Source organism: Tricharina praecox (genome assembly GCF_024521635.1).
Source record: "Tricharina praecox strain CBS 144465 chromosome Unknown BZA05scaffold_22, whole genome shotgun sequence".
Classification (NCBI taxonomy): domain Eukaryota; kingdom Fungi; phylum Ascomycota; class Pezizomycetes; order Pezizales; family Pyronemataceae; genus Tricharina; species Tricharina praecox.
In genome coordinates, this window is record NW_026250424.1 from 142319 (window position 1) to 170257 (window position 27939).

At 54.8% G+C, this 27939-nt stretch overlaps 11 protein-coding genes across 11 annotated transcripts; 6 read left to right on the forward strand and 5 right to left on the reverse strand.

Moving 5' to 3' along the window:
• Window positions 1-20: 20 nt before the first annotated feature.
• BZA05DRAFT_447131 (uncharacterized protein) lies at window positions 21-411 on the forward strand (the record flags this gene model as incomplete). The annotated part of the gene is made up of 2 exons (XM_051487139.1): window positions 21-311; window positions 385-411. The coding sequence occupies 2 exons, from the start codon at window positions 21-23 to the stop codon at window positions 409-411; spliced, it is 318 nt and encodes a 105-aa protein (XP_051337051.1).
• Window positions 412-1226: 815 nt separating this feature from the next.
• Window positions 1227-1655, forward strand: BZA05DRAFT_420689 (uncharacterized protein; the record flags this gene model as incomplete). The annotated part of the gene is made up of 1 exon (XM_051485657.1): window positions 1227-1655. The coding sequence occupies one exon, from the start codon at window positions 1227-1229 to the stop codon at window positions 1653-1655; it is 429 nt and encodes a 142-aa protein (XP_051337052.1).
• A 621-nt stretch (window positions 1656-2276) lies between these two features.
• Window positions 2277-2630, forward strand: BZA05DRAFT_447133 (uncharacterized protein; the record flags this gene model as incomplete). The annotated part of the gene is made up of 1 exon (XM_051487140.1): window positions 2277-2630. The coding sequence occupies one exon, from the start codon at window positions 2277-2279 to the stop codon at window positions 2628-2630; it is 354 nt and encodes a 117-aa protein (XP_051337053.1).
• A 661-nt stretch (window positions 2631-3291) lies between these two features.
• BZA05DRAFT_457840 (uncharacterized protein) lies at window positions 3292-5375 on the forward strand (the record flags this gene model as incomplete). Its single annotated transcript, XM_051487588.1, has 3 exons — window positions 3292-4264; window positions 4318-4614; window positions 4741-5375. The coding sequence occupies 3 exons, from the start codon at window positions 3292-3294 to the stop codon at window positions 5373-5375; spliced, it is 1905 nt and encodes a 634-aa protein (XP_051337054.1).
• Window positions 5376-8729: 3354 nt separating this feature from the next.
• On the reverse strand, window positions 8730-10289 carry BZA05DRAFT_405641 (uncharacterized protein). Its single transcript, XM_051484417.1, has 4 exons — window positions 9451-10289; window positions 9192-9394; window positions 9045-9129; window positions 8730-8993 (listed from the first exon to the last, which is right to left on the reverse strand). The coding sequence occupies exons 1-4, from the start codon at window positions 9963-9965 to the stop codon at window positions 8774-8776; spliced, it is 1023 nt and encodes a 340-aa protein (XP_051337055.1). The 5' UTR covers window positions 9966-10289; the 3' UTR covers window positions 8730-8773.
• A 125-nt stretch (window positions 10290-10414) lies between these two features.
• On the reverse strand, window positions 10415-11392 carry BZA05DRAFT_405643 (6-O-methylguanine DNA methyltransferase). Its single transcript, XM_051484418.1, has 3 exons — window positions 11179-11392; window positions 10992-11097; window positions 10415-10929 (listed from the first exon to the last, which is right to left on the reverse strand). Exons 1-3 carry the CDS (start codon window positions 11212-11214, stop codon window positions 10727-10729), a joined length of 345 nt encoding a protein of 114 aa, XP_051337056.1. The 5' UTR covers window positions 11215-11392; the 3' UTR covers window positions 10415-10726.
• Window positions 11393-11928: 536 nt separating this feature from the next.
• Window positions 11929-13351, reverse strand: BZA05DRAFT_457853 (Intradiol ring-cleavage dioxygenase; the record flags this gene model as incomplete). The annotated part of the gene is made up of 6 exons (XM_051487589.1): window positions 11929-12084; window positions 12165-12456; window positions 12523-12606; window positions 12662-12706; window positions 12768-12888; window positions 13020-13351. The coding sequence occupies 6 exons, from the start codon at window positions 13349-13351 to the stop codon at window positions 12002-12004; spliced, it is 957 nt and encodes a 318-aa protein (XP_051337057.1). The 3' UTR covers window positions 11929-12001.
• Window positions 13352-15366: 2015 nt separating this feature from the next.
• On the forward strand, window positions 15367-16204 carry BZA05DRAFT_405657 (NUDIX hydrolase domain-like protein). Its single transcript, XM_051484419.1, has one exon. The coding sequence runs from the start codon at window positions 15438-15440 to the stop codon at window positions 16035-16037; it is 600 nt and encodes a 199-aa protein (XP_051337058.1). The 5' UTR covers window positions 15367-15437; the 3' UTR covers window positions 16038-16204.
• A 1012-nt stretch (window positions 16205-17216) lies between these two features.
• On the forward strand, window positions 17217-19150 carry BZA05DRAFT_405658 (uncharacterized protein). Its single transcript, XM_051484420.1, has one exon. It carries the CDS (start codon window positions 17348-17350, stop codon window positions 19097-19099), a length of 1752 nt encoding a protein of 583 aa, XP_051337059.1. The 5' UTR covers window positions 17217-17347; the 3' UTR covers window positions 19100-19150.
• A 185-nt stretch (window positions 19151-19335) lies between these two features.
• BZA05DRAFT_420696 (uncharacterized protein) lies at window positions 19336-20548 on the reverse strand (the record flags this gene model as incomplete). The annotated part of the gene is made up of 2 exons (XM_051485658.1): window positions 19336-19415; window positions 19474-20548. The coding sequence occupies 2 exons, from the start codon at window positions 20546-20548 to the stop codon at window positions 19336-19338; spliced, it is 1155 nt and encodes a 384-aa protein (XP_051337060.1).
• A 2758-nt stretch (window positions 20549-23306) lies between these two features.
• Window positions 23307-24762, reverse strand: BZA05DRAFT_341349 (uncharacterized protein; the record flags this gene model as incomplete). The annotated part of the gene is made up of 4 exons (XM_051481001.1): window positions 23307-23591; window positions 23698-24121; window positions 24187-24425; window positions 24481-24762. The coding sequence occupies 4 exons, from the start codon at window positions 24760-24762 to the stop codon at window positions 23307-23309; spliced, it is 1230 nt and encodes a 409-aa protein (XP_051337061.1).
• Between the last annotated feature and the right edge of the window lie 3177 nt (window positions 24763-27939).

Genomic DNA, 27939 nt, shown 5'->3' on the forward strand with positions numbered 1-27939 from the left:
AAAAAAAACAACCAACCATTATGTCTCACGCTTCTCAACTCTCCGATTCTCAGCTCTCCGGTTTCCAGCTCTCCGATTCCGAACCAATCAACAAAGATACCGGCCAGGTTCAGGGTATCAAAGCCGGCAACAGCAACAGCAACCCTAGTACCGCGCCACCAAGCGCCGCACAACGACCAGCCGGAATCCTCAAGCCACCAGGCTGCAGCAACTGTCAAACTCCTTCTCCATCTACCGTGAAGAAGAAGAAGAAGCACGTGAGATTCACCGAGAATCTCCCGGGAGCGGCTGGCCAGAAAATCGGCTTGGACGTCTAGGAGCGAGTCACGGCCTATGATGTACTTTTGATGTGTGTTACTGCGGTGCTGATGGAGATGGGTGTAGGGGTCGTTGCAGGGGTGTGTGGATTGATTTGAGGGAAGGAATGATGGGTGGGATGGATGGGATGGGTGCGGTTTAGTCGCGGACGTTGGATTCAATTGTGCTTGATAGATCTTGCTGTGGTTGTTTGTGGATGCGGAATGAAGCTGAACGCTTGATGTAGGTCCTACGATTTAGCGCATAGAATATTAAGTGGGTTTTGTAAAACTTGTCACGCCAACGGTAGGATATCAGTGCTGGAACAGCGAGGGCACGGCCGTTTGTGATAGTAGAGTAGTGCCTGCTGAGATTATTGTCCCGGTTCGATCGGATGAGGAAACTATCGATGTAGCGACGTCCGCGATGGTAATTCCAGTCGAAGGGGGGGAGGGGGGGTCGCGACGCAAGTTGGCTTGCTTACAACAGCATGGCGACCCCACTAAGCTAGCTGTGTTCGCAGGTAGTGACCGAGTGATGCTCCCTGAAGTAGTCTTTCCATCCAAAATACTAGTGCCTCCGAGGTTCCTTATAAAGGTTCTACTTCCGTCTCCTCTCTCTCTCCCTCACTTTCTTCTCCACATCTCCTTCAACCTACGATCAAATTCCTTGCACGCAATTTCGAATCTCCGACTTCATTTTCCTACGATCCAAGTTCTTACACTAGAATTCGAATTTGCGATTTCACTTTCCAAAAACTTGCCTCCTTCGTTGATCGAGATGGCGAACGGCTCAGCCGATTACCTCTAGCTCCTCGAGCTCCTCTTACTTCCGACTTCACATTGAACTCGCTACTCGCTACAGTAAGATACCCGATATATCATCCTTCTTCTCTAATTGTGTTGACATCTTTGGAAAATCAAGAGAAAATGGCGCCTAGAACCGGAAGCGCCACACGGCCAAGAAGCTCCAGAATCGCGGAAAAGGCAACCGCCAATAAGACCGCCGAGAAGAAGAAGCCGGCGCCCGAGAAGGTTGCCGCAAAGCCCAAGGGCATTAGCAAGCGCGCCCCGAAGAAGCGCGCCCCAAAAAGCCCGCCGCCACCTCCACTGGCCGCGGCCTACGCCTCAGACCCTGGCTTTACCGGGCACACCTACCATCCTCCCGTCGATGACTCGGTCATCGAGGCCCTCAAGGAGAGCCTCGAGGTGTGCCCGGAACCGTCCGGTCGGGTGCGACGCTACCCGTTCCGGAACGAGGTTTTCCGTCGGGGCGAGATGCCCCGGGGCATCAGAATGCACATCGAGGTGCCCGACACCTTGGACTTCGAGGCGCTCAGGTGTCGTACCCCTCGCTAGGGGGGGTTACATTAGAGAGCAGAGGGCACGCAGCATCGCCGCTTTGCGAAGCTACGATACCGCCCAAGTGACGGTGTGGCGGAACGGGAGGAGGGAGCGGGAGGAGGAAGAGCTGTTGGCGGGGTAGTCCTTTTTTTTCTTTCTCAATCGTCATCTACAGAATATACGATCAACCACTATCTCCTCTTTCTCCTTGTGTGTTCTTCTTCTCTCGACTCGCCGCTTTCCGGCTGGAGAGGCATTGGCGGAACAGCCCTCGCAAAACCTGGATGGCGTACTTCTAGTGAAGGAAATATGGCGTGCGAGGCTATCTGTATTCTTTTACTCTTCTCTCTGTGATATGAAAGCTGTTTCGATCTGACAAACACTGGCGTGAATTCAAAAATGAAAATACGTATAAACAAAAGAGAAGATGATGCTGCCACCGCTCGTTTCAACCACTGGAACCCTTAGAATGTGCTCACAGTTCACGTAGGTACTAAGGAGATCCTCGGGCTCCATATAAACAGACATCTCACCAGCACGATAAGCACCACTCCGCAGCTTCCATAATCACCTCCTGAATCCGTCAAAAAAACACCCAATCCCTCAGCGGCCATTCCCGACAAACAACAACCGACCATGTCTTACGCTGCCCGGCTCTCCGATTCTGAACGCATCAGTAGTCAGGTTCACGTTACCAAATGTCCGCTTTGCGCCGGCAACAGCAACAGCATCCCTAGTACCGCGTCACCAAGGGCTCCCAGACAACCAGCCGGAGTCCTCAAGCCACCAGGCTGCAGCGGCTGCAGGCCTCCTTCATCTACCGCCACGAAGAAGAAGCACGTGAGGTTTACGGAGGATCTCCCGGGGGCGGGCGGACAGAAGAGAAGCTTGGACGTTAAGGAGCGAGCCACGGCCCGTGATCTACTTTCCATGGCTGCTGTCGTGATGCTGGTTGTGGGGGTCGTTGCGGGGGTTCTAGGATTGATATGAGGGCGGAATGGTGAGTGGGATGGGTGCAGTATGGACACGGATGTTGGGTTCCCTTGTGCTTGATAGCTCTACAGGTTGCGAGATAACTATGGTGGTGCGGAATGGAGCTGAACTCTTGACGGATGTTTTGCGATGGCACCGCTGGTTGTAGTAGTAGAAGTGCCTGCTGAGAATATTTTTCCGGTTTGATCGGATGAGCAAACTATCGAAGCAGAAACGGCCAAAATTGTCATTCCAGTCCAGCGCGGGGCAGGTTACAGCACACGTTTGCTTGCCTACAACATCAAGGCGACCCCACTCAGCTAGTTGTGCGCGGGAAGTGACCGAGTGATGCTCTCCAAACTAGTCTACCATCAAAAAACACTAGTGCCTCGGAGGTTCCTTATAAAGGTTCCACTTCCGCCTCCTAGCTCCCTTCCTTTCTTCTCCACGTCTCCCTCAACCTACGAACCAAGTTCTTGCAATAGAATTCGAATTTTCCGAATTTACTTTCCAAAAACTTTCTTCGTACCTTGATCGAGATGGCGAACGGCTCTGCCAATTTTCTCCCTCCTCCTCCAGCTCCTTGAGCTTATCTTCTCCTTCTTTTCCTCCTCCTCCTAGTGCTTTGACCGGTGCTTCTGGAGCGAGCTCGACAGCTGCCAGCGGGCATGCAACGGCGATGGCTGGTCCGGGTGATGCTGCTCCAGTTACTCCCGGGTTGACCTTGCTCGCTGGTGCTGGTCAAGAGCCTGCTCCCGGCCCGACTGCTCCCAGAAAACGTGCGACGAGAAAAGCTGGCAAGGGTAAAGCCGTCCCAGCTTCTTCCGGTCTGAGCACGTCGGCTGGTGGGAGTCCTGCGGGTGTTGCACCTGGTTCAGCGAAACCAGTTGGTGGTAAGGAGCGCAAGGTTGCAACCCGTGCGTTGAAGTCCCAAGCTTCTTCTGCACCTACTTCCTCCTGCACCGCCCCAGTTGCTTCCGGCCCTGCCACGGCGCAGGCTGGCCATGCGACGGCTGCTTCTGGTCCGACTCCGGCCGCTCCAGTCGCTTCCGGTTCGACCGTGGCCGCTGTGTCGGGTGAGGCAACGGCTGCTCCTGTGGGTCAGGCGCCCAGTGCTGTGCGTCAGCCTGGAGTGGCAATGGTGAGCTCTGCTCCCATGGTTCTATCCTCGGCGCCTTCTCAACTGGGCCAGGCCAGTCAAGCTTCTCCCCCTGCTCCTGCAGCTCTTCCGGCCAAAGAAAAAGATACTGAAGAGATTCAGTACCTCAAGTATTTGGTCGCTTCTGCCAATTGGGCAAAGCATCAAGGAAATCTCGATGACCTCGAGACCATCTTTGCGGAGCTGTTGGAGATCAGGAAGGTGCACCTGCCCATGCGAAAGGACCTGCCGGGGGAAGTCCACGTGTGTGCAAGAGACGCTCAGAATGCGCTTCGCAGGTTAGGTGCTCGTGGAACGAAGGTGGCCCACCCCGCTGGAAATAGCGTCGTGAGTGTGGCACCTTGCGTTTCCACCGCCCAGACTGCTGCTGCTTCCACGTCCGCGTCTGCGACTACGATTGCGACAAAGGCCCATCCATTGGTTGCGCCTGCGTTTACATTGGCGCCAAGGACAACGACTGCGGTTCAGCAGCAGAACCAGCGGAGCGCTTCAAGTGCCCTCAGTGCACCCTCCGCTGCACACCCTCCGCTGCACACACGCCGGCAGCCCCTCCAGCGTCAAGCCTCAATCCTTCGGCGATTCCCGTGGGAACTGCAGAGATGCAGTATCTCCGGGACTTGGCCACTGAAGCCAGGAGATTGGCTAATGATGATGGATACAATGGGTTCGAGAGGATCGAAGGTATCCTTCAGATGTTGAAAAACATCAAGGAGGCGGATTTGCCGCGCCGTCCGGATTTTCCCGTGGGGGTTGTCCGGGCGGTGGATACTATTCTTGGGGTGGTATCCAGGTGCAGGTTTGAAGTGATCGCTTCTAGACCTGCGCAAGGTTCTGGACCTTCTGGTCCGTCGTGGACTTCGTCTCCGCTGTTGGCCGAAAAGCCACAGCTGGAGATAGAGTAGGAGCCGACACCTCCATGCCCCCCTGTCGGCCCTTGTGGTCCGACACTAGCACTGCCAATCGCGGCAGCGCTGCCAGTTGCTGGCCCCGTGGCAGCACCGGCAGTGCCGAAGGTAGCAGCTCTCCCGGTCGCTGGCCCCGTTGCGGCAGCGCCGGCTCCTCGCAAGATCTTGCTCGCGCAGGAACCTGCTCTGGTCACTGGCCCCGTTGTGGCAGCGCCAGCTCCGGCCCCACAGCTGTTGTTCCGACAAAAGCCTGTTCTTCTCCCAGCTGGACCATCGAGTCCACTGGTTCCGATCCCTACGGAGATTGGAAGACGACCGAACGCAGTCGTACCTCTTCGGAGGCACGTCTATGTTTCTGCCCGGCAGCCGCCTCTTCATCCCCGCCTGAACCAGACACCCGTCAGTGATGACAGCAGTGCTCTGGCTGCTGACGCGTTTTCGCCGAAGCAGAAGGTTAGGGTGGTGCGAGGGGTGCCGCGGCAGCGTGCACTGGAGGCACCTGGTCCTGCACCCGCGGTCGTGTCCCTACCCGCCATACGGGCCTGGCGAGAGCCTAGCCCCGTGGTCCCGGTGGTGGATGAGAGGATGAGGGTGGAGGAGGAGCGGAGAGCAACGCTGTACGATGCGGTGTTCGGGTTGGAGGTGTCGATGGTTCTGGCGACGGGCTATGGGTTGGTGGCGGGCCTCTGGGTGTGGTAGAGGAGGCCGGCGGCGGCGGCGTGGTTGTGGTTTCCTGAGCCCCTCTGCCCTGGGACACGAAAGTGTTCGCATGGAGCATGAAATTTGCCAGGTGGAAAAAATGCTCAAAGATTGGAACAGCGAGCGACCGAGATGCAGATATGTTCAGCTGTGCTTGGAGGATAGAGAACGCGTAATCAAGCAAATTTGAACTTCCGGGTGGAGAGTGTGCCTTAAACCATCATTAGAACCACCATAGTGAAATTGAAACCATTTATTAGCACCTAAAGAATAACCCTATCTAAGTATGTAGTCACAGCCGTAATCCGAGGTGTTGGTGGTGCGACTTGGTGGGTGGAGGACTGGCTATTTCTAAGGCGATTTTGGAACTCCAGTGCGTTACGATCCATGGGATAACGTGATAGAGTAGGCAGGTGGTAGTATGCCCATATGTACATACATGCTACTGGCCGGCGATCATGAACCAGAGCAGCATCAGCTACTTGATCCTTCAGTTAAACGTTTCATGGTTGTGGGCACCATATCAACGTAGGTATGAAAACCACAATGGCATACCACCGGGCATGGACGATAAGCGCGTTGCTCATACTTCTGCCACCGGCGCATTGTGGCTATAATCGCAATCAACATTCTTCCTGTACGGAAAAAACCCCGCGTGGCCTAGCGGTCACGCACCCTGCGGAGTTAGCATGGACAACGGTCCATCTATTAGGGTTTCCAAGCCACCCACCGGGGATGGTGAAGGTTTTTGGTTCGAGCGACGCCGTGGTTCGGGTTTTTTGTTTTGTTGCTTGCCACATAGATAAGTAGATCATGGCGATACAAGGCCACAGTTCGGCACAGTGTATCACTCGCCGCTGTTTTGTTTTTGTTTAATCATCATTGGATTCGACCTTAGTAGATTATGGCTGATTACATAACTATAGATGTAGAGTACCTATCCGTTTCCACCCGTCTGTTACCACCGACCGCTGGCCGCGAGCTCGATAACTACCACCTCCCTATTGCTCTCCGAATGAATGAAAGAAGGTATTCATTAGCCCAGTTCTCATCCCGTCCAACCTCCTGTGAGCTCAACTAAGATATCCAATTCCTCTTTCCTCCCTCCCGTGTTTCCAATGTCCTATGGGGGTATCGATTGTCGGGATGATAGCCAACAGTTGTTCAGGATCTGTGATCTACATATCATGTCACTCGCTTTTGGCTACTTTTGTGGTGTTGATATTACGCGCCTAATTACCTGTTCCGGTGTCATTGCGACTTTCCACTGTGCCTTTGAATACTGCCCTTATTTTCTTCGTGACTGCTTAGCATTGTCCATGACCTCTCATCAGAGTCAGCCTCTTAAGCCTTCAAGCCCCCAACCCAGTCCGGTGACGGCTGTCGGCGCATCCTCTGTCTAAAGCCCGGCTTCCTCGTTGTATGCACGAGCTTGTTTCCTTTGTAAGCAGTCTTAGGAGTGGCCTTGAAGTAAATTTGAACCTTCCGTGCGAACCGGACGTGTTAGGTTTGGCTACCAGCAAATTCGCATGATGACGAAAGAACTACCGTCGAGAGAGAAGGCGACCTCGTCATCCAGCAAACTAGGTACTCCATTTGTTGACAAAACACATTTACCAACACCACCTCCAACACCAACACCAGCACCCACAGTTCCAACTGTGACTTTTAAAAGCCCCCAGCGCCACCAGCACCACCGAGTATGTACAATAAGATTTGAAGTCCTCCCAGCTACGACCCGGGCTCACGCTTATCCAAATGATGCGCCTCCTTCTTAGCCCTGCGCTCCTTCCCGGCGCGGCCAGGGGGATCACCGCCCTTCCCGCTGCCGTCCCTCGTGGGCCCATGGCTGCCGCCGCCACTCATTGCGCCGTCCTTCAGCGAGCGCCCACATACCTCCGGCATAGGCGCGACTTTGTGTGCGCGGTTCGTGTTGCGCGGATCGGATTCCTGGGGTGGAAATGTCAATAAGAGAGGGAAGAGGGAGGTAGGGGGGGGGGGGCGGGGGAGGTAGGGGGAGGGGGGAGGTAGCGGGGGAAGGGTACGTACCACGGCGGGGTCGCGCGGCACGCCGGTGTTCATCGGCTTGTCGGGGTTGGTGTAGGTGGACGACATTGTTGTTGGTTGTTTGTTTGTTGGTGGTGGGCCAGAGACGCAGGCAACGGGGGGTATGAGGGGAATGCGGTTTATATCGTCCGAGGATTCCTGCCAGCTGGGCGCTGACATCAATGCTGCTCATACGCACTGTACGTAGCCCAGTATGTGCGGTTTCCGGCGTCGACTAGGCAGCGAAAGGCGGTCCGGTCCGTCTAGAGCTCGGACCGGATTGCGCAGCCCAGCGAGCGCGGATCGGTATCCATCTTCGCACCGAAAGCTCCAGTCGCCTGCTAAGGTCCGTACAAAGTATCCCCGGATTAGAAGGATTACCTCTCTGTAAGCCATTGATATCCATTGGTTGGACAGGACTGGAATAAACCATTCCCCACCTGTACAGCGTACATACATAGGTACAGATTACAGACCGAACATACTTGGCTATGGAGCTATGGTGAACCCTGGGTGACGGATCACGATGAACGCGGTTGATGCGGATGGGATGCGGTCATGGGGTGAGGTGCGTGCGTTGCACAGTTTCACAGTTGCACAGTTAAATAGTGCTCCCGTGCTCCCGCCATCCGCTCGGTATGCAGGTGATGGAGACGAGCGAGCTAACTACCGGGGGGTAGGTAATAGCGGTACCGGTACTAGTACTTTTCACAATCGATGCAATACTGCAACGTCAGAGACGAATCAATACTACCGGTATCCAACTCTGCACGCCAACAATCAGAATCCTGCGACCACCTCCCTCGAAACCTCCAGTGTCGGTCCCATTAGCCAGTTTGAGCTCCTACGAACACATGCGTCCCTCGGACTCGGTTCTGCGACATATATGAGAATGGCAGTGGTAATCTGGGGACGATCCGTGAGATTGAGAAAAATAGCCGATCGCTCTCTAGCACTCGTGTGGTCGGGACGAGTGATATCTCAATCTCATGACGTCATGCGTCCCGATACCTAGCTTTTATCGTTATGTACGACTCATGCACGAACCATTGAATCTCTGAAAGGGAGGACAGTCAAGCGATGAATCCTCGGGTTTTGTTGTCATGATTTTACCTAGGCTGCTGCCTGGGGGGAACTAAAAGAGATGGCTCGCCACGAAACACAAGCCCACCTGCTCTACCGGTTATAACTTATTTGAGCGACTCCAATTGCCGGACCACTTTGAAAAGTGAGAGTGAGAGAATTACTCGACCGATTGCGGTCTATACTGCGGAGATACTACTAATATACATTTGCGGCATGCTTTCCCACCCACCCTCCCCGTTTTCCCAACTCTCCTAACCGGTCGGCATCTACTTCTTAGTCTTCCGTTTCTTCGGCTTGAACTCATCGGAGTAAGTTTTGAAGAAGTCCGTCATTTCGGTCGGATGGGTTCCGGTGATATCATGGAAAGCGTGGGTTGAAATGTAGTTGGTCTTTCCGGCACGGACCAGAGCGTAGTACTCCAGCAGATATTCTTTCTCGGCATCGCTGATCTCGGCTTGGTCGTCTAGCAGGCTCTGTGCGTCCTCTCTGTGGCGGAGGGTTAGCAATCTTCAAACTGCGGTGGGGTGGCAGCTGTACTCCGAGATTTCCTCGAACTCCATCTTTGCGCCTAATCCTTGGCTGGCTGCCTCGGCGAGCTCTTTGCCAGCGACCATCATGGGTCCTGCACATGAGGCGGTTAGTATCATCGTCCGATTGCGGGGGATTTAGAGTGCAGTAGTATACCGGTGATGGTGATCAATTGCCCCCGCACTTTGTCTCCCAGCCCGTGCGGGCCCGACTCAGTGACTACATGTGCAGCCAACAAGGCGATATCGCCCAACGACACGGGGGCAAACTTGTGGGTAGGACCGATTGGCAGCGGGAGCTTCCCCTTATCCTTTGCCTGCTTGTTGTACAGCAGCAGGTTTTCGGCGTAGAATCCGGCACTAAACGTAGTGTCAGAATCAAGCCGCCGGAAAAGGAGAGAAAATAAAAAACCAACCGAATGATACAAGGGCTGTGTCCGGCTTCGGTGCTGGTGTCGCCCTTGGCGGCCATCAATTCGGTCTCGATATCGATGAACTCTCTCAGCCGCGGCTGGGCGTCGCGCTCGGCCATATCGCAGCCGGCGGAGCTGATCAGCACCACGTTCGGGATTCCGGCGTCCTTGGTCGCCTGCAACATCTCCTTGCTCGCCTCGAGCTTGTTATCGACGGACGGCGGGATGACGAGGATCGTGTCTGCGCCTGCACCTTCGAAGGCTTCGGTGGTTCCCTCTAGGTCCCCGGGAGTGCAGGGGATGATGGTGGCCCCCTTTTCCTCGAGGTCCTTGATGTGTTGGTGCTCGGGATTGCAAGTGGCTACCTGCAGCTTCGCGAGCTTGGATGAGAACTGGTCATCCGTCAGGAGCAGCTCGGCGATCAGGTGGCCGGTTTGGCCCTCGCCGGTAGTGACGATGAGATTTCTCGACGGAGCGGAGGAGGAGGAGGCGGATTTTTGTTTCTTTTCGTCCGACATGATGATGGTGGGGATGATGATGGACGAGATGAGAGGGAGAGGGGGAGGAATTGGAAGGAAAGGAATCCGATTATTGGGCTGGGGGGACGGAAGTGTGTTTTATGGGCGGGCCTCATGTCCGCGTCGTCATGACGTCTGTGGATGGTACACTGTCGTACATTGATGGTGCACTCGACGCGACCAGCCGACGGCCAGCCATTTGGGAACAGCCATCAGGTAATCGTGACGTTTGTTGGATGCATTGAGGTTTGTCTGCGGGTTTGCGGCTGGTCGGGAGGTGGAGGTGGCTTGCAGGAACGATGCATCTGGACGATGATCATCGGCCGTTAGGGTTTGGATGGCCTAACTTTCCAGGATGAATGCGGTAACTAAGCATGGGGGCCACATTGATCCGCACCGGGCCTGTTGGATCGCGATTTGCGACGGCAATGCAGGGTAACTAGAGTACACCGCTGCGGCCGGGCCAACAGTCAAGACCCAAGACTTCACGATCCCGTGAGGAATCCTCACTTAGGTACACACATACGGCAATCTACAGGAAAGAAGCGCGCATAACCAGCCTTCCCTCATCCATCTTCGTCTTCGTCTCCGCTCCTCGGCCAACAAAAAAAAAGAAACTCTCGAATTAAAAACACAGTACACTTCGACTGCGGATACATGGATAACTACGAGCCTCGACTCTCAAGGACATACATAACAAGTACACACGCTAACAATAACCACAGACAGACACCCCTGCAGAATAATGCTCAATGCTCATCTCAAACCTCAAAGTCGCACCAGATGCGATCTTTCTCCGTCAAGATGCCCTTCTCGTTGAACAGCACGCCCTCGGCCCGCAGCTTCTCCAGCTTCTTACTGCAGTTCATACCCGACGGCGCCTTGCTCCAGTCGCCCACGCCGCCGATATAGCCGTCGGACGCGATCACGCGGTGGCACGGCACATCGTCGAACGGATTCCGACCTGCATCTCGCTCAGCATCTCGCCTACGAGCAGTGGGGGGCCGGGGGCGGGGGAGAACCCACGTAGAGCTCCGCCGATCGCTCGCGGCGAGGAGTTGAGCAGGTCCGACATGTGCTTGTAGGTGCTCACCTTACCAGACGGAATCTGCTTGAGGAGGGCGTAGACTTTCTGTGCCGAATGGAATCGATTAGCGACCTTTCACTCGGCCCCTCCCCCGCCGCATCGATCTAGGTAATTCGAGTACTCTACCTCTTGATAGGGAGTGACTTTGATCTCTGAAGCCATGCTGTCCTTTTTTTCTCCTTGTTTTCTTCTTCTTTTCTCCTGTGCGTTTTCCCGGCGGTTTTCCTGGCGTTCGTCGTCGTTCTCCTTTTCTTTCTACGGGGGGACGTGTTTAGTTATGTACTAGCGCCCGGGGAAGACGCGATATAAACGCGTTTTTGAAGACTGATGCCAAGAGCGCCCTGATCCCCGATACGGCCAATCGGAGCGGCTTCCTCCGGCGTAATACGAGACATGACTCCCTCTTCATGCCATGACATATGATTTGATAGGTAGAGTATATATCATGAGAGTGGCTGTGCTGTGCCACCGGAGAGAGCGATGGGCCCGCTGGTCGCCGTAGTGGGAAATTCGTTCCGACTATCCCCTCTGTCTGGACTCTGGAATCAATTTGTGGGATCCGCACGGCGGGGGCTCCTACAGGCTGCGCTCATGTGCACGACTCTTCAGCTTCAAGTGTTCGCGACCGGGGGCGGGGGCGAGAAAGTGCCTCTGTGTATCTACCGCAAACCTGACGGGTTTCAATGTTTCATCTGTGGCCACTATGGCCTATGGGACTCGGGGATATCCATAAATTCCATCCATCCAGCCCGCCGTAACCGCGGGTGCTAACTAGCACTGTACTCTATACAAAACTCGGTATGTACGCAGATTCGTCGATATCATTGAAGCCTCGAAGCCATATATTCTCAGGTATCTTTGCGACTACCTAGTGACAGGCTTACAGCACACAGAAGATGACGGAGAAATATATAGTAGATTATACAGGTCCCGCCACTATAGTAGATAGTTATTCCAGACTGATTCCTACCACGATCGAAGCGATGACGCCGTCGGCGATCCTGCGTCCCAGGAGATCAGTCTTTGCGATGCCTGTGGATCGTACTGTCAGTCTAGCGCTCTCGGAAGAGGAGAGGGGAAGGGGAAGGCGGAGTGAAAGCGTATGTACATACCATTGTAGCCATTCATCTGCCGCTTAAAGATGCGATCCTCAGAGTTCAGCGTGAGACGCTTTCTATTGGAAGCGTCTGGTTCCTTCAAATTGGTTACATTAGCACGGTACGTAGGGTCATCTTTGGTAGCGAAAGTGGGAGTAGGAACGCAGCCGCACCTTCCTCTCAACCCGGGCGATAAAGTTCTGGTCATAAAAGACCTGTCCGATATGCGGCCGTTGGCCGCCGAAGTAGGTGTTTCCCTGACTGTTCCTCCCGTGTGCACGAGGATGTGCGTGTGGATCGCACGTCCCTGTGGAAGAGTCAGTCATACGGAGCGGGAGAAAGCCAATACCTATGGAGATGGGATGATACATACGCGGTAGTGCCCAGGCCAGATGGTCGTGAACTTTGCAACTCCGTTCTCGTCCGTGGGCTGCAGGCAGCGCAGCCAGGTTTCGCCCTGCGGGAGTGTTAGAGGAATCCCAGAGATGCTTTCGGATGTGCGCTGGACGTACTCTGGTCCGCTCGGCACGGAAACCAAAATACGATCCGGTCGCGTTCTGGGGAATCGGCATTCATGGCGTTAGTTATGTACCTTCGAGAAGGAGAAGGAGAACTCACGGCATGCCACATATCAACATATTCTCCCTCTAACGGCGTGCAGTCCGCCACGTTGATGAACTGCAGTTCGAGGAGCAGCTCTACACCAGGCTCCTCCTCTCGATTATCCTTACGGATGGGCCTGTGAGGATGCAAGTGTTACTATCCGATGAACGATCGAGCTTCAGATGTACCTATGTACATGCGGTTAAGATAATATGGGCCAGTCTTGCATCAGCAAACACCCCCGATCTCAGTGTATACGTAGCCTACTTACAGATCGTGACCTCCGGAGCCAAAACACAGCTGGCCTGCCTCTCCTCGAGGTCCAAGCCCGCGCCTCTCTTCGCCACACTCCGTCTCCGAACCCCGCGCCTCTCAGCATGCTCATTGATCCACGCCTTGCGCTTCGCAAACCGGCGGTCATGGAGCTCGCGGTTCCTCAGCAGCTTGTTTTGACACGCCTCGAACGAGCGAATGGCGTTATCGGTGTGGCGCTTTGCCGCCGCAAGCGCTTGGACAGACTCGTCGGCGGGATGCGCGACGGCAGCCGGGAGAAGTGCCGCCGCCGCGAAGAGAATGAGTGATGTGAGCTTCATTGTCATGGTGCTGGATCGAGGGATGCCGGAAGGAACGAACAATGGTTGTGACTGGTGGAAAGGATCGGAATTGCAGTGCGGAATGGAGATAGCGAATCTCAACGGTGATAACTACTGGGGATCCGATCAACTGGAATTGCCGATGCAGACAGGCCGGTTGGTGTAGTTTATATCCCCTCCAAGAATCCGCTTCACTTGGCCCCGTCGGCGCTCGACTGCCAACATCATGCCGTATTGAGCATTCTGTTGATATTACGCGTCCTATTTCCCGTTCCGGTATCACTGCTACATTCCACTGTCCTTTTGCATACCGCCCTCATCCTCCGTGGCTGCTTAGCAACGTCCATGGCTTCTCATCAGAATCGGCCTCGTCAGCTGAAAGCCTTCCAGCCCCCAGCCCCCAGCCCAGTCCGGCGACAGCTATCGCCGCAACCTCTGTCTGAGGCCCGGCTTCCTCGTCGCCAACACGAGCTCGTTTCCCTTGATAAGCAGTCTTCTTTCTCATCTTTCTCATATCAATATATTAATCAAGCCAAGTTCTTCTCTCAATCCCAACACTTTCCGAGGCCCGCGCGGCCCCCAAGGCTGTGGACAACGACGAAGATGAAGAGCACTATCACCCACCTTGGCGTTACACGCTGTTGGCGTACCTATGTGTGAAAATATTTCATGGAAATTTGCCCATCGGGCTCCCCTTGCCATCCTCTCCTCTCCCGGGTGACAGGACGCGTGAACTAGCCACGGCTAGCACTGCAGTCGATGATTGATTCCTGGAGAACCAAGTAGTCCGTCCCTGCGTCAGTCCGTTCGCACTGTGTTGAACTATCTGTCGGTCATAGGCCTAGATACAGAAGGTGAAGGACCCCGTGGCGGCGCGCCGACATGAAAAACCGCGCATATGTGGTAGGTATATTGTTATGTACTTCTCGCGATTTAAGCTTTTGCCTTTGGTGGTTTTCGACGGTGTCACATGAATCGATCACTACTTCCCCGCATTCCACAATCCTCATATGTAACGTACCGTAGCTACGATTACGGTTCCTCCCAGCTCATGTACGGCCTGGTCTCGTGACGACCTGGCGACGTCATGACAAAACCGCCTGACGTGATTGGCAGTGATGGATCGGTTCCGAGGTGTAATAGGCAGAGTGCTATAGATCTGTTGGTAGATGTAGAGATTTCGCCGGGCTCTTGGGATAGAGCACCTACACTTGCAATTAAATGTATCGAACTGGCCCACGGTAGGACTCCAGCTCTTTCCGCTGAGCCAGTGGGTCCCTATGTTGCGGTAGGTATCCGACTGTGGGTGGCGGACCGAGATGTTGAGGTATGTAGAGTAACCAGGGCAGGGAATATCAAGGAAGCAAAGCAAGCAAGCATGCGGAGCTAGCAGCAACCACGACGTTGAACGTTCACCGTACCCAAATTGGGGTTGCTGATTATATAAGCTAAACTTTGAAGTTGGCTAAGCCGGCTATGGAGGCACGGGATCGATATGACATGTGGAGACGAGATTGAAGGTGGTTACTACCTGCTGCATACTTGCGCACCTCTTCAGGCTATAGTTAGAGGGTTCCATGACGAATTATACGTGGTACCGGTATCTGTCAATCATCCGAGGCACTGTATTTACACCAACATAAATCTTGGGATTCAACTCTATCGTTTCGAAGGTGAATGAGATGTACCGAGATCGTGATATACACTGGCGGTATACCGTACGGTGTCGAAGCAGCGGTTGTGAGGTCAGTCACATACCATCACTCGAGGCGGACGAACAATTCTTGCTTTGCATCTCTGAGATGTGGACCCAGTATCAGGAGAACCCTATTGTCCGTCCAGCTTATTCTCTGGCTCATGAATATTGTTGGGAAATTGTGATGGTTTTGACGTCGGTGGATGACAAGGCTGCAAGCGGTTAGCCCGGATTTCCGCGAAGGACGGGCAGCCCTGGCAGCCCTGCACTGTGCAGCAGTGAGCACACTATTCTAAAATCGGCCCGGGATCTTCATCACCCCGCGCAATCACGACTCCCAGAGTCACCACGGCTCTTCCACCGGCCAACCTCTCCCAACGGCCCACCTCTCCCACCATGCCCGCCATCATCTCGCACGACACGGGCACCGACGCCGCCGAGTCCCTCGTCTACACCTCGCAGCCGCCGGTATACACCTACACCACCTCGCTCATCTCCTACGCACTCCCTCCATCGCAGTTCGTAACGCCCGAGACACCCCAGGTCGCGGTCGGCGCGTTCATCTTCACGCCGCCCGGCACATCCCCACCCAAGGTCCTCCTCCTGCGTCGCGCGGCAACAGATTCCTATCCCAACCTCTGGGAGGTCCCCGGTGGTGGCGCCGATCCGGAAGACACGACGCTTCTCGATGCTGTTGCGCGCGAGGCGCTGGAGGAGTCGGGACTCGTGGCCGCTACTATCGTAGAGTTTCTGGGGACCGTGGAGTTCGGGACTAGCAGAGGCAACTGGTGCATCAAATATAACTTCTTGGTGGATGTGGAGGAGGGCGAGGTGACGACGAATCCGGCGGAACACTCGGATGGGAGGTGGTTTGACCTCGAGGAGGTCAGGACCTTGGCTGTCACTACTGAGCTCATGCGGGAGAGTCTAGTGAAAGCTTTTGAAAGGGTGGAGGAGCTGAGGAGGAGCCGGGGGATTAGCGATCCAGTCAGTTGAGATATACAATGGCGTCGGTTATGTTTTGTTTGATCGTTGATTGCATGCGACCTGGCTAGATCATGCCAATATACCCTCACTTTGTTTCCGTGTCCGCTGTCCAACTCAACTTTCGTGAAGCGGCCCAATGTGGCTTCCTCTGCCCTCGGCCATGGCCTGTCCCGGCGATGTATACATTCACTCTCTCGTGTTGTCTGTCACCACTATGGGAGGAGCGATATGTAGGATAGATATGGGATCAGATAAGATAAGAGAAAGGGCTAGTCGGATCGGTGGATCTGAATGGTGGATAGCCGCACTAGCCGGATCGGGTGGCATCGAACGTTGTAGGCAGCGGAGGAGAGCCATATGAGCATTGAGATGGCTCTTCGAAGTTGAAGAGAACCTCAACCATTCCTTGCTACATAAAAAACCGACCACATCCCAGTCCCAATCCGCAATTCTCCCAGCCCCGCGAATAATCATCTCAAGACGAGAAGGAAAAAAGGAAGTCTACAGCCAGTGCTGAATGGAAGACGATGCCTGAAGCCTTGAAGTTCCTCAGAGTCAAGAGCTGGTAGAGAGCGGGGATGATGATCGATTGCAGGGACGGTGGAGGAAATCCAAGCATTGGAGGAGGAGGAAGTGTTGCATGCCGTCGTCCGGTTGGCGATGTCGGCTTCAGGGCCTGTATCCGAGTGATTTCAAAGATACCACTTTTAGTTTTTTACGTTTCTTTTGTGGATAGGTGCATCGGTATCGAATACACTTGTGAAAAGTAAAAGTATGATCGAAAGACTTGATTGTTCTCTCTCTCTTCCTGTGGTAGTAGGTCCTCTATATACGCGCGCTATCTAGATGGCCTCCAGGCTCGCCCGTTCGACGAACTGCTCCTACTATAGATCACCCCATCACAGCGCTCGGGGCACCGGATATGATTCGGACGCCTATGTAAGGTCTGGAGGACTAGGGTCCGGCGCTAGTAGTCCTCCGGCGCCAGTAGCCCTCCGGCGCCGGGCGTCCAAGGTGTCCTCCGGAGCTTTCTGACGTTTAGATAGATCTGCCAAAATGCGCCGATCCATCATCCGATCTCTAGCACTCTGCCAATGAGCTTTTAACCGGCTACTGCAGTGGACATTATCCCGACCTCAGTTTGGCCAATGTGGTTAGACGGATCCCTTATCGAAGACCCATGAAAGGTGAGCCGAGTGACGCGCGTCAGACACAGCTCGAGAACCGGGCTATATATTGTCGGTACCTCCTACCTACTGCAACGATTCTTCGAGCTTTCAACGGACTCGCCTTTCGTCTCTGCTGTCCGGTCCGCAATCATGCAGCTCCTCCGTCTCCGCCTGCTAATACTGGGGCTGATCCACCTGCACCCTCTCTCCAGCACCCACATCCCGCACTCCGCCCCGATCCAGCGTCCTCTATCCTCCATCTCCGCATCACCATCCCCCTTCAACCCCTCCTTCATCTTCAGCTCCGTGCACGGGCTTCTACGGCAGCTGCCGAACACGTTCTCGCCGAACGGCTTCTCGATCGCCGCGGGCACGGTGCCGGCATACACAAACCTGTACCACGCGCGCAAGGACGCGGGCGACATTCCCAAGGTAGAGTGGGTCGCTTTCGACGCAGAGATGTCCTACGGGATCATGGGCGGCCGCGGCGGCGAGACTTGGCTGCACACGTTTGTCACCACGCGCGACGTGCGTGTCCTTGTGTTCGACGGGATGAGCGCTGCGCTGAGAGAGAGCGGAACGCTGGATGCGCAGGCGGTTTTTTTGCATGGTGGGGTGAATGGGAGTGAGCTGAGAGATGGGAATGGCCCAGGGAGGTATGGCTCGCCGGTGAGGGATGAGTACGAAAGGGCGGAGGGGCTGTGTAAGTGGGCACGGGAATTGCCCGGGGCACGCATAGAGGGCTTCGTCAGGATGAATACCGGGTTCGAGATGATTTGGTGCGACTTTGAGGACAGCGATAGCTGGAAGCTCGTCTCGAAGTTGAATGTCACTGCGCCGGCTGGGCAGAGCCAGCACGGGGGTGCAGGTGTGGATATGGATATGGATATGTTTGCACCGGAAGAACTGCCCACTCCACCGCCCGGTGGTCCCGGATACGGACCTGGCCCACCAGACGGCCCACCCGACGGCCCCGATGGCCCCGGCAGTGGCGGCTTCAAAATGCCATGGGCCGGCGCTTCAGGCTGGGAATGGATCCGCTCAGCGACATGGCACTACGTTGTGCCCGAACTGCGCGTGATCCCAGACCTCTGCCGGTTCTTTACGTTCTACGACCCATCATTCGCCTCGTTCCCGCACGACCTGCGCACGCCAAAAGATTCCTCGCACCGGCTGGTGAACGTGACGCGCGATGACGCGGCCGCGTTCCGCTCCCGCATCGGTAAGAGTCTGCTCGCCACACACGAGCCGTGCTCGCAACTCGACTGGCGCCGCGTCGCGGGTGATGTCATGGATCGATACGGAGGCAGGATTAGGGAGCTGCAGATCGTCCTTGCCAGTGATGGTAATGCTACGGAGAGGGCGGCTGACGCCGCGAAACTCGCGTTCGCCGCGGTAATGCCGTTTGTGGCTGAGTCGCAGAGGGACGGCGCACAGGAGAGGTGCGCACTGGCTTACACTGAGGCCATACCCGCCGATGCCCTGTCGCCGCAGGAGGTGCTCCTCCGCGATGCTGTCGAGGCGGTGGTGGGAAGGATCTGCAGGACTTTCCTGGATGTTTATTTTGGATACCTGGAGGATGGTGGGCGCAAGAAGCAAACCGGGAAGTGGAGAAAGGATGTGGATGAGCTGGTAACGTGGCTGGATTGGGACATGTGGCGCAGGTGCGAGGGCGGCTGCGCTTGGGGCGAGCTGTGTGCCCTCGCGCTGTGGCCGGTGTTGGGGCTGATGGATGAGAGGGATTGGAAGCAGCCCAGGTGTGTTAATAGCTCGGTGGTAGAGAACGGAAGAGGTAGAAGGCCGCGGTATCCTGGCGGTGGTGGCGATGGTGGTGGTGGACACGACGGGCCGGGTGGTGGTAAGCGACCCAGGCGGGCGCTCAAAGAATACATAGAGGTGTAGAACTCATATCGCAGTTACATAGAATCTCAATATACCCGATACATACTGCCGACTTGCGTTCCATTATTCTCGAGTGATAGGTATGCTGCAGACAAGCTGCTTATAACCGAAACCAAAACACCATGCACACGACCCAACCGCCCATATGAACCCACCATATGCATCTATAGAAATCCCGATACGAAGGAAAGAGAAGGAGAGATAGAGAGTAAGAATGAAAAGATATCTCAGCTCGGTCAAAACCTTCCGCCACGACCATACTCGAATCTGACGCACTTTTCGGGGGCTTGCAACGCGTCGACTTCCTCGACGTGCTCTATGCCGTGTTAGTTAACTTTCTGCGAGTGATAGTGCGAGTCTTTCGGGTTACGTACCAGCCATTCCCTTGCTGCTGCTGCCAGCATAGACGCTTCTGATACTACTCTCGCCACTATCATACGGTCGTCCGAGGACATCCCCAAAGCTATGGCGCTTCGCCTCATCCATCTCCTTGACCTTCGCCTTCTTCTTCCCGTTCCCCCAGACGATAGAGCTAGCCGCGCTCTGAAACGACGCCACCGAGTTCCTGAACCCGCCCTTCCGCGTCCTCCACTTGTAAAAGAAGAAGCAGATGGCGGAGATGGCCACGAGCGCGAACGCCGTGACCGAGACGCCAACGCCGACCTGCAGCTTCCACGCAGCAGCACCGCCTTCTTCCTCGTCGTCCGAGTCCTCGCTGTCGGAGCCGGCGTGCGCCTCTTCTGCGTCTTCTTCGGAGGCGTGTTGGTCTACGGCCTCGGCTGTGGCGTCGTGCGGGTCCACCGCTAGCTCGGCCGTGTTGGAGGAGGTGGCGTGCGGGGTGATAATGCTGTCGGAGGTGTGCGTGTGCGACGGGATGAAGATTTCAGTCGGCAGGCGCGACGAGGAGGCAGCGCGTGTCTTGGTCGAGAGTGTAGTGCTGTTGGCCGAGGGCATCACCACGCTGGCGTGGATGTGGATTACAGTGTGGACGAGGGCATTCTCTGTCGTTCCCCACGACGGCGTGGTCGTGGGGAGTTTCTGGGCGAAGCCCGTAACGCCCGCGACGCCCGCGACGCCCAAACTGAGGGCTGGCACAGCCGGTGTTACCATGTTGGTAGAAGGAGGAGGAAGAAGAGAAGGAATCTGCGCTGCTGGCTCAGTGGTCGAAGTCGGGAGCGTCAAGCTAACAGGAAAGAGTGCGGGGAGTCCGTCGAGGGATACGAAAAGTTTATACTCCTCCTCCTCCTCCTGACCAGCGGAAGGGGTGTTGGTATTGCGTGCTACCAGATGCGGGCTCAACTTTGTGCCGCCCTGTAAATGTGGATCCTGTTTTTGGTGGTGGTGGTGGTACCGGTGGTAGTGGGCGGACGATTGCAGCTGCCCCGAGGTTGTGGCCGGCGCCCGGCTGGCCGTATATCCATGGCCACTCGAAATCGTGCTCCCTGCCATGTTTGCCCGTCCGTTCGTTCTTTCTTGAGATCTCGGGCCCGCGAGATCTAGAGATTCAGCTATGTACCTAGAACTGGCCGTTCGATCCGTAAAATTTCACCCTGAAGCTTTCGGGAGTCCTTTCCACGCGGAACGAAGAGATTCTTATGTTCATGCTCATGTAGATGGAGGTTCCTCCGCTCGAAGCTCTTGGCATCTTCTCCAAACTCGCTTCTCGATGATGTGGTCTGCTAAGCAGAGGAGATAATATTGTATTGGGGCGAGGACGCCATGGTAATCTACCCACGATGGTGATCCCTCCACGGTCGAACGTATGTACGTGTACATACATCCCATCCGGGTGGATCCAACCTGCACGGTCGACAGCTGACTGCTGTATGTATGTCTCTGATGCGTGCTGCGTATGGGGACTTGCCTCTGCATCTCCCCGACCGGTACCGTCGCTGATCACGAATCTGAATCACGGTGGAGTTGCCATGATCAGCATGAGGCCGAGAAACGGGGTTTCCTAGCGAAAGTGAAACATGACCGTATCCTGTAGGGCCCGGGGCACCTACCTGCGTATGTTTGTTTATGGTACTAGGTAGTGCATAGGGTCAGTAATAGACAGCTCGTGTCGAGTATACTGGGCGGCAGAGTTTATAGAGTACATAGTACATAGTACTACACTCGCCCCCCACCCTGCAGATTATTCTATAGTAGAGTAGCCCAATCTCAACTCGAAGGCGAATGATGAATCCGAGGAAACCCCACGCCCAGTCCCGAGAAAGCTTATCTACGGTGACCCCTGACGTCAAACAGATCTTCATATGCGGGACCTTTAAAACGCCTTTAAAGGGCCAGACATATAGTGGCCAAACAACAAGCCAGTACTTTACTCCTGTTACCATAGCCGTGGTGCAGCCATGTCACTTACAGGCTTGCAGGCAGACCTGCGGCAGGCAGTGACGCCAAAAACGACGTCGTTCGTGGAACCAGCCTCGGCACTATTCAATACTTGTTATTAACTGTTCTCGTGCGCCCCTTCACCCTCCACCTCCCGCACCGCATCGACGAGGACCTCCAGTGCTGGCTGTCAATCTGTCTGTCAAGACGAAACCCACCACCTCCGCCCTCCGTAGCGACCACAATGCGCACGTACGTAGCTTACGTATGCACGCACGGCCCGCCTCGTCCACTCGCCCCCTCGCCCCTCGAGACGGGGTCTGTTTTATGTTTTATCCTCTCCCGAGTCCGCCCTGCCGCTTGCGCTCGCCCGCCCACGCCCGCCCGCACGGCATTCGAAGATGTGGAGTACCTTAGGCTGTAGCGCTCTGGCCGACTCGCCGATCGGGATTCGCAGGGTTCGACCGTTCGAGAACATAAACACAACACGCCCACGCGCGGATCGGATCACCGGGAATATACTCTACCTAGTGCCTACGGATTGATTGATTGATTGATTGATTGCTTGATTGCTCTGTGGGTCTGTGAGTCCGGGATTCCGAGGGAGGGGCGCGATTGATCACTCGTCGCCGACTCACCGATGTCGACGGGATTCCACGGATCCGGTTGCGCACGAATCTAGAGGTGGTCCGTGGTCCGTGGTCTGTGGGAGGGAGGATAAGTGAAACGAGGAGACAAAGAAAACTGGCTTGAGCCTGGCGCCTGGAGCCTGGAGCCTGGAGCGGTCGATTACTGGCCAACCGACCAACCGGCCAAGTGTGGATGCTCTCACTGAGAGACCAAAGAACGGGTATGGTCAAATAAAACGTGATCAATTGAGCAAGAGGTCTACTATGTACCTATGATGATGATGGTGTCTGTTGTGTTGAACAACAAAAGGATTGACAATCAGAACAGAAAAGTTTAAAGCAGCAACAGGAAGAAAACATTTCAACGTTCAACGACCGCATCGGTCTGCATCGGGTCCCACCAGGTCTCAATAAGGTCTCAATAAGGTCTCCTCTCTCCAGCACTCATCATTGGAACTTGGAAGTGGTGAATCACCCAAACCAAACCGTGAGGGTAATCGTCACGGCTGGCACAAAGAGAACTTGTTGAAGAGATGACAGCGATCTGGAATCGTTTACTGTACCGTGTATCTAACTTGTAGGTATTGTACAAAGGTATGATAGGTACCAGTACTCAAGTTATACATAAAGAGAAGAGCATTCCGTCACATACCTAGCTGGACTCGGCGTAGGTATACCGTATCCGGCCGGCGGGGATAGGGTTTCTATCATAGCGCGTATGCGGCGGCCGGCGCTGCGCTGTGACGCCCGCGGCCAAATAATCTTTGATGCTTATCGAAGCGCTGACTCTCCGGTTTCCACGAATGCAATTAAGTGATATGCAAACCATGATGAGAATCATGAGATGAGATTGCAAGTCGCCGATACGGTTCGGTGCCGACTCCGAAATAAGCTCTCTCACTCTCATTGTATCATAAGTCCATTCCACCGTCCTCGCCCTCGGGCCCCATACACAAAGAAATCCGAAACAAAAAACTCCATCGACACCGACCTGACCTGACCTGACCTGCCCGCTCCATCGCCGCTCATACTCGCGTGGAAAATCATATCTCAACTCCAAAAACCAGATCCTGCTCCTAGGCACAAACAAAACAAAAGACAAAGAACAGGGAGAAAGCTAAGGTATGTAGGTATGTACAGGAATTACTCAAACATTCAGACATTAGGAGTTAGTTAGGTAGTCGTCAAGGTAGTTGGCGTCATGAATCATTATTCGCACTCGCACCCGCGAAAGAAGTTGGCAGTTACTTAGGAAGCTTAGAAGAAGCCATGGAGGCGACGCTCTTCCTCCCGTCCAAGTCGGTGCTGCCACGCCGCCCCCCGCCCCAGCAGCAGCACCCGACCGGATCACGGATCGCGGCGCCGATGTCGGCGAACCACTTCTTGCAGGCGGGGAGGGTGGTGACTACGTATATCAATCCGTTCCAGAAACCTTGTGCGGGGAGCACCATTGCGGCGGCAAAGTTGAGTCCAAACTGGGAGGCGTTCGGCTCCATCAGGTTGTAGAGGCGGTTGATGCTCGAGGGCAGCTGGGATTCGTTAGTATTCGGTGAGAGGGTGGGGTGAGGGTGGGTGAGGGTGAGGGTGAGGGTGAGGGTGAGGGGAAGAGGGGAAGAGGGGAAGAGTGAGGCGAACCCAGGTTATCAGCAGCGCGAGAAAGAATAGCATCGCGCAGCGACAATACGCCCACGCAGCGGTGTTTGCCTCGACAGCGCTGTTGCCGGACCTCGGTCGCGCGGTCGGCGTACAGCTCCTGCCTGGGCGTATGGCTTCGATATGGCACGTATACCCCGTGATGTGTGGCATGATATCCCTGGTGAGGCCCGGGAATGTCCCCGGCGGTGTGTTTTGTCGGGGGATTAGATCGCTGGCTCGGATGGTGGCTGACTCCACCGTGTCCACGGTTGTTACCTCGATCCGTCCGGGGGTGACTCGGGGGACGGCAGATTCCCGTAGCGAGGAGTGGGGGTCTTTGGCGAAGCGCCGGAGGTTCTTGCGTAGTTGCATGATTATGCGGCCGGCCAGAACGTAGATTATGAACGTTGCTGCCAGTACAACCCTACATACGAATCCCCTCGTCAGAGCATGGTCGGAGAAATGGAGTCCGGAGAGGAACATATGTACCATACTGGGCCGTAAAAAGCGGCGATTCTCAGAACCTGCCAGTCACGATCGATCCAGCACCACAAAGTGGCTTCACCGTAGATCGGACCTTTCTTCGAGCCGATGAAGAGGAAAGTGAGGCTGGGGACTAATGGGATGCCGTAGCAGAGGATGATGTATATTGGCTCCAGCACCCGTAATTGCTTCGTGGTCTTTTTGCGGAACACGGTGAGGTATACATTCCATGCCATAGCCAGACACTGTGCCATATAAATGAGCTATAAGACAACATGCGGAGGATGAGGAACGACGTACAAAGAGTGCATCCGCCGGTATAGCCCATTGAATTATCGCCGCCTGCGCTTGACACATGCGGGACTCCCTGCCCTGCCTGATTCCCTCGCGCGAGTATATAGTGGCGGCATTCGTGAGTATGTTTCCGAAGGAAGCGTAGAAGGCGAGTCGGTTTATCGGCCGGTGAAAGTTCTTGCTTGTGCAGAAGGTAAGGATGATGAAACTGGCACCGACGAGCGAGAAGGCGGATGAGATCCGCGATGTCCGCTCGAAGATGTCGAGATGGCTCTGCGGGAAAGGCATTCCGGATCTCGGACGCAGCGTGTATGGACTTGAAACCACCTGAAGCGCGCAACCGGTCAGCCCGGCATCATATAGAGCGAGAATCCGTGTTCCATTCAACATGGCGCCAATGAACTCACTTATTATTATTTTTCTGAAGTGGGACTATACGCGGTAGTAACGTGATACAATCTAATTCACGATGGCGATGATGGGCGAAGTGGGAATCCGGATCATTTCTCGATGCTGGAACTGCAGTGGACACCAGCAAGGGCCGGAACAAGAAATAATCGCACGGGCGCGACGCGCCGCTATATGTATGCATCATATCCGGGGTTGCTCCCAGCTCCAGCATCGCATCGTCCTTACGGGCGAGTGTTGAGATGGTGGTGGTGGTGTGCTTGTCAGTCATGTTGCTGATGCAGTCTGGTCTCACCAGAGGAGGCGAGGGTGGTGATGGTGGCTCACCGTGGGGTTGGAACTTGGAGGCTATCCTCTCTTGGCGACCCCCAAAGAAACGGCCAATTATATCACCGTGCAGGCGACAATGGCTTAGGCTCGCAGATCAGTCAGTCCATTGGACAACCTGGCGAAAAGGCGTAAGGCGACTGGTACCCGATTAAAAACAAGCATGATGGAAATCGGTACTATGGTCATGCAAGACTAAATTTAATCGTCATCCATGAACTCGTGAACTCATTATATAGTGGATAGGCTCTCACACTATGGCGGTCGAAAAGTGATCGAATAGGTAGGCTGCCAAACATCGATCGGATTGCGAAAGGCCAAAGTTCGAGGTATTGTGTAAGAGGAACTTGCCGGCGAAAGGCCAATGGGCAATTGTGCATAGCGACAAGAGAGCGAGAATGAGTCGGTCCATACGCCACAGAATAAGATCCCGACCGCCCTCGACAAAGCGGAAGTGCAGGAGCAGAACAGATTCGAGTCAACCCATGTTCTACTGTGAAATCCATCCACTTATTGACTTCACCTACTGTCATGCCATACCTGGGCATTGGCACCGAGACACACACGTACCTATAGGCGCCAGTTGACAACCCGGTTGGTCAGGGCAGCAGCCACAAAGTCAGCATAACCACTGGACTCCGCTGCCTACAACCATGCGAGGCCCGGCCCCTCCTGCGTGAAGTTGATCGAGGCGGGTGCCCGTCTAATCGTCTGTCCTTTGGACAAATGCACATCATTGACCTTTCAGCGACCACTTTCGACCGCTGTAAGTACACATTCAAGTGAGGGAAACAGGACGTGAGCACCATCCAACAGCATCAACATAGAAGCGAAAATTCTAAGATTTCAAAAGAGCGGTAGTTAACAATGATGTTACCAATTCTTACTATTCCCAGCATACCGTAGGCATGTGTGTGCCAAACTCGGCTAATCATCTAACAGCACTCCCTCCCTCCGGTATGTACCACGTTTCGCAATGAACACGCACCGCAACAGCTCCATGTATATCGAGGCCGTGATCCGTTGTGTCAGCAAGACCGCACGACGTTTTCCTCTCAACCGTGCGGGGTTCTTGATTTCACCGCGCATATATAGGCGACGCTAATTAACTAGTGGGCACGGGTAGAGCCGTCGGTTCAAGATTGGAGAAACCGGGCAGCACTTTCTTCAAGCCACAACGTCATGCACCGGCCGCGAGCCTACGGCCTCCCCATCGAGAGGTGGAATCAACATCTTTTCCTGCGTCGGCCTTCTGCGACCCCCTCGGACCTCCTCACCCTCGATTTACACAGACCTCGACTCCCCCAGTGGGGGTGCTCGCCGCTCGGAGCCCTTGGTAGGTATGCAAACATGAGTGCAGGCTGCAGCTTTCTATGGATCCTTTGTATTTGTGCCCCGCCGAACAGCACTGCCGCGCTGACCAAAGCGGCGACGGGGTACGGTATGTATGTATACTTGATTCAAATGCTGAAAGAAACCACCAATGCAGCCTTGCAAAAATGACATCGAAGACCAGTTCCGAAACTGCGGTAGATGCCTACTCCACTCGCCACCGTCTTCGGTTTCACCAGGAACGCCAAAATGATGGAACCGGAAGCGACGCTTGTAATAGTAGGTATGGTATGGTAACACCTCTAGACACAAGTTGCTTTCCGGATAAACAAACAGACGATGCGACTGAAAACAGCCGCCAGGTACATATCTACATACCGGCTGTTGGCTTCCGCGTTGTCGTGCTCTCTCTGTAGTGTGACGAGTTGGCAGCTGTATCGGAGGCAGTCAAACGCTGTGGCAGCTGGGCCACCGCCAAATGTGATCATGATTCACGACTGATCCAGAGAATGTCCAGCCGGTTATGCAGATTTGAACTTTTGAAGAGGCCCAGTCACCGCTCAGCAGATCTATTGAGCTGATTGACTGGCTAGAGTTCCATAGAACTCGCGAGATGTTCGTCAACAACCGTGTGGGAAAACGGGGTTCAGCAGCGAAAGCCCATCCTTGATAGCCACGGCCACGGCGGCCAATTGCATTGTACATAAACGCAACCCGTCACGACGAATAACGAACGATATCGATCCTCTTGAGATATGTGATGGAATTTCCTCCGTTCTCGCAGCGAGAAATCCGATCCCAACACCACAATCGCTTTTCACTTTTCACTTTTCGCTTATGCATCTGCATCCTCGACGCGGATTTCAGACAATTCACAGGTAAGCAGAGCAACTACCTACTCGGACGAGAAAACCCCTCGATTTAGATCGCAGAGAAACATGCTCTCTACCTAGCGTGCTGATAGGATGGTGGGGTGCGTTAAGCGAGAACAAGTGCAGTGGGGAGTGGGGCTGAGCCGCGTGCGGGGTGGTACGTAGCCTGGTATGTAGGCAAGCTTTGCTGGTGGGCCGGCCCAGGAACGACACGACACACGCGTGCAGGACATTCCCGGGCGAACCCTGAAACTTGTCCTGTCGTTGTCAAGCATGTAGGGGTTGCGGCCGAAAAAGAGGATGAGATGAGTTTAAGGTGTAGTTGGTCCTGAAAGGGTGTCTTTGGTGGGGGTGGCGTCATGGACAGGCACTCGGGAGTTGCCTTTTGGCCTAACAGATGGCTGGCCGCGATTGCTTCGCTGTTCTGTGATTGGAGAAGACGCAAAGTTACCTCGAACGCGATGATATCCAGCTTTTCGGTTCCATTTGCGGGCTAGATTTGTCGGATGAAGTAAAACGGATGAGG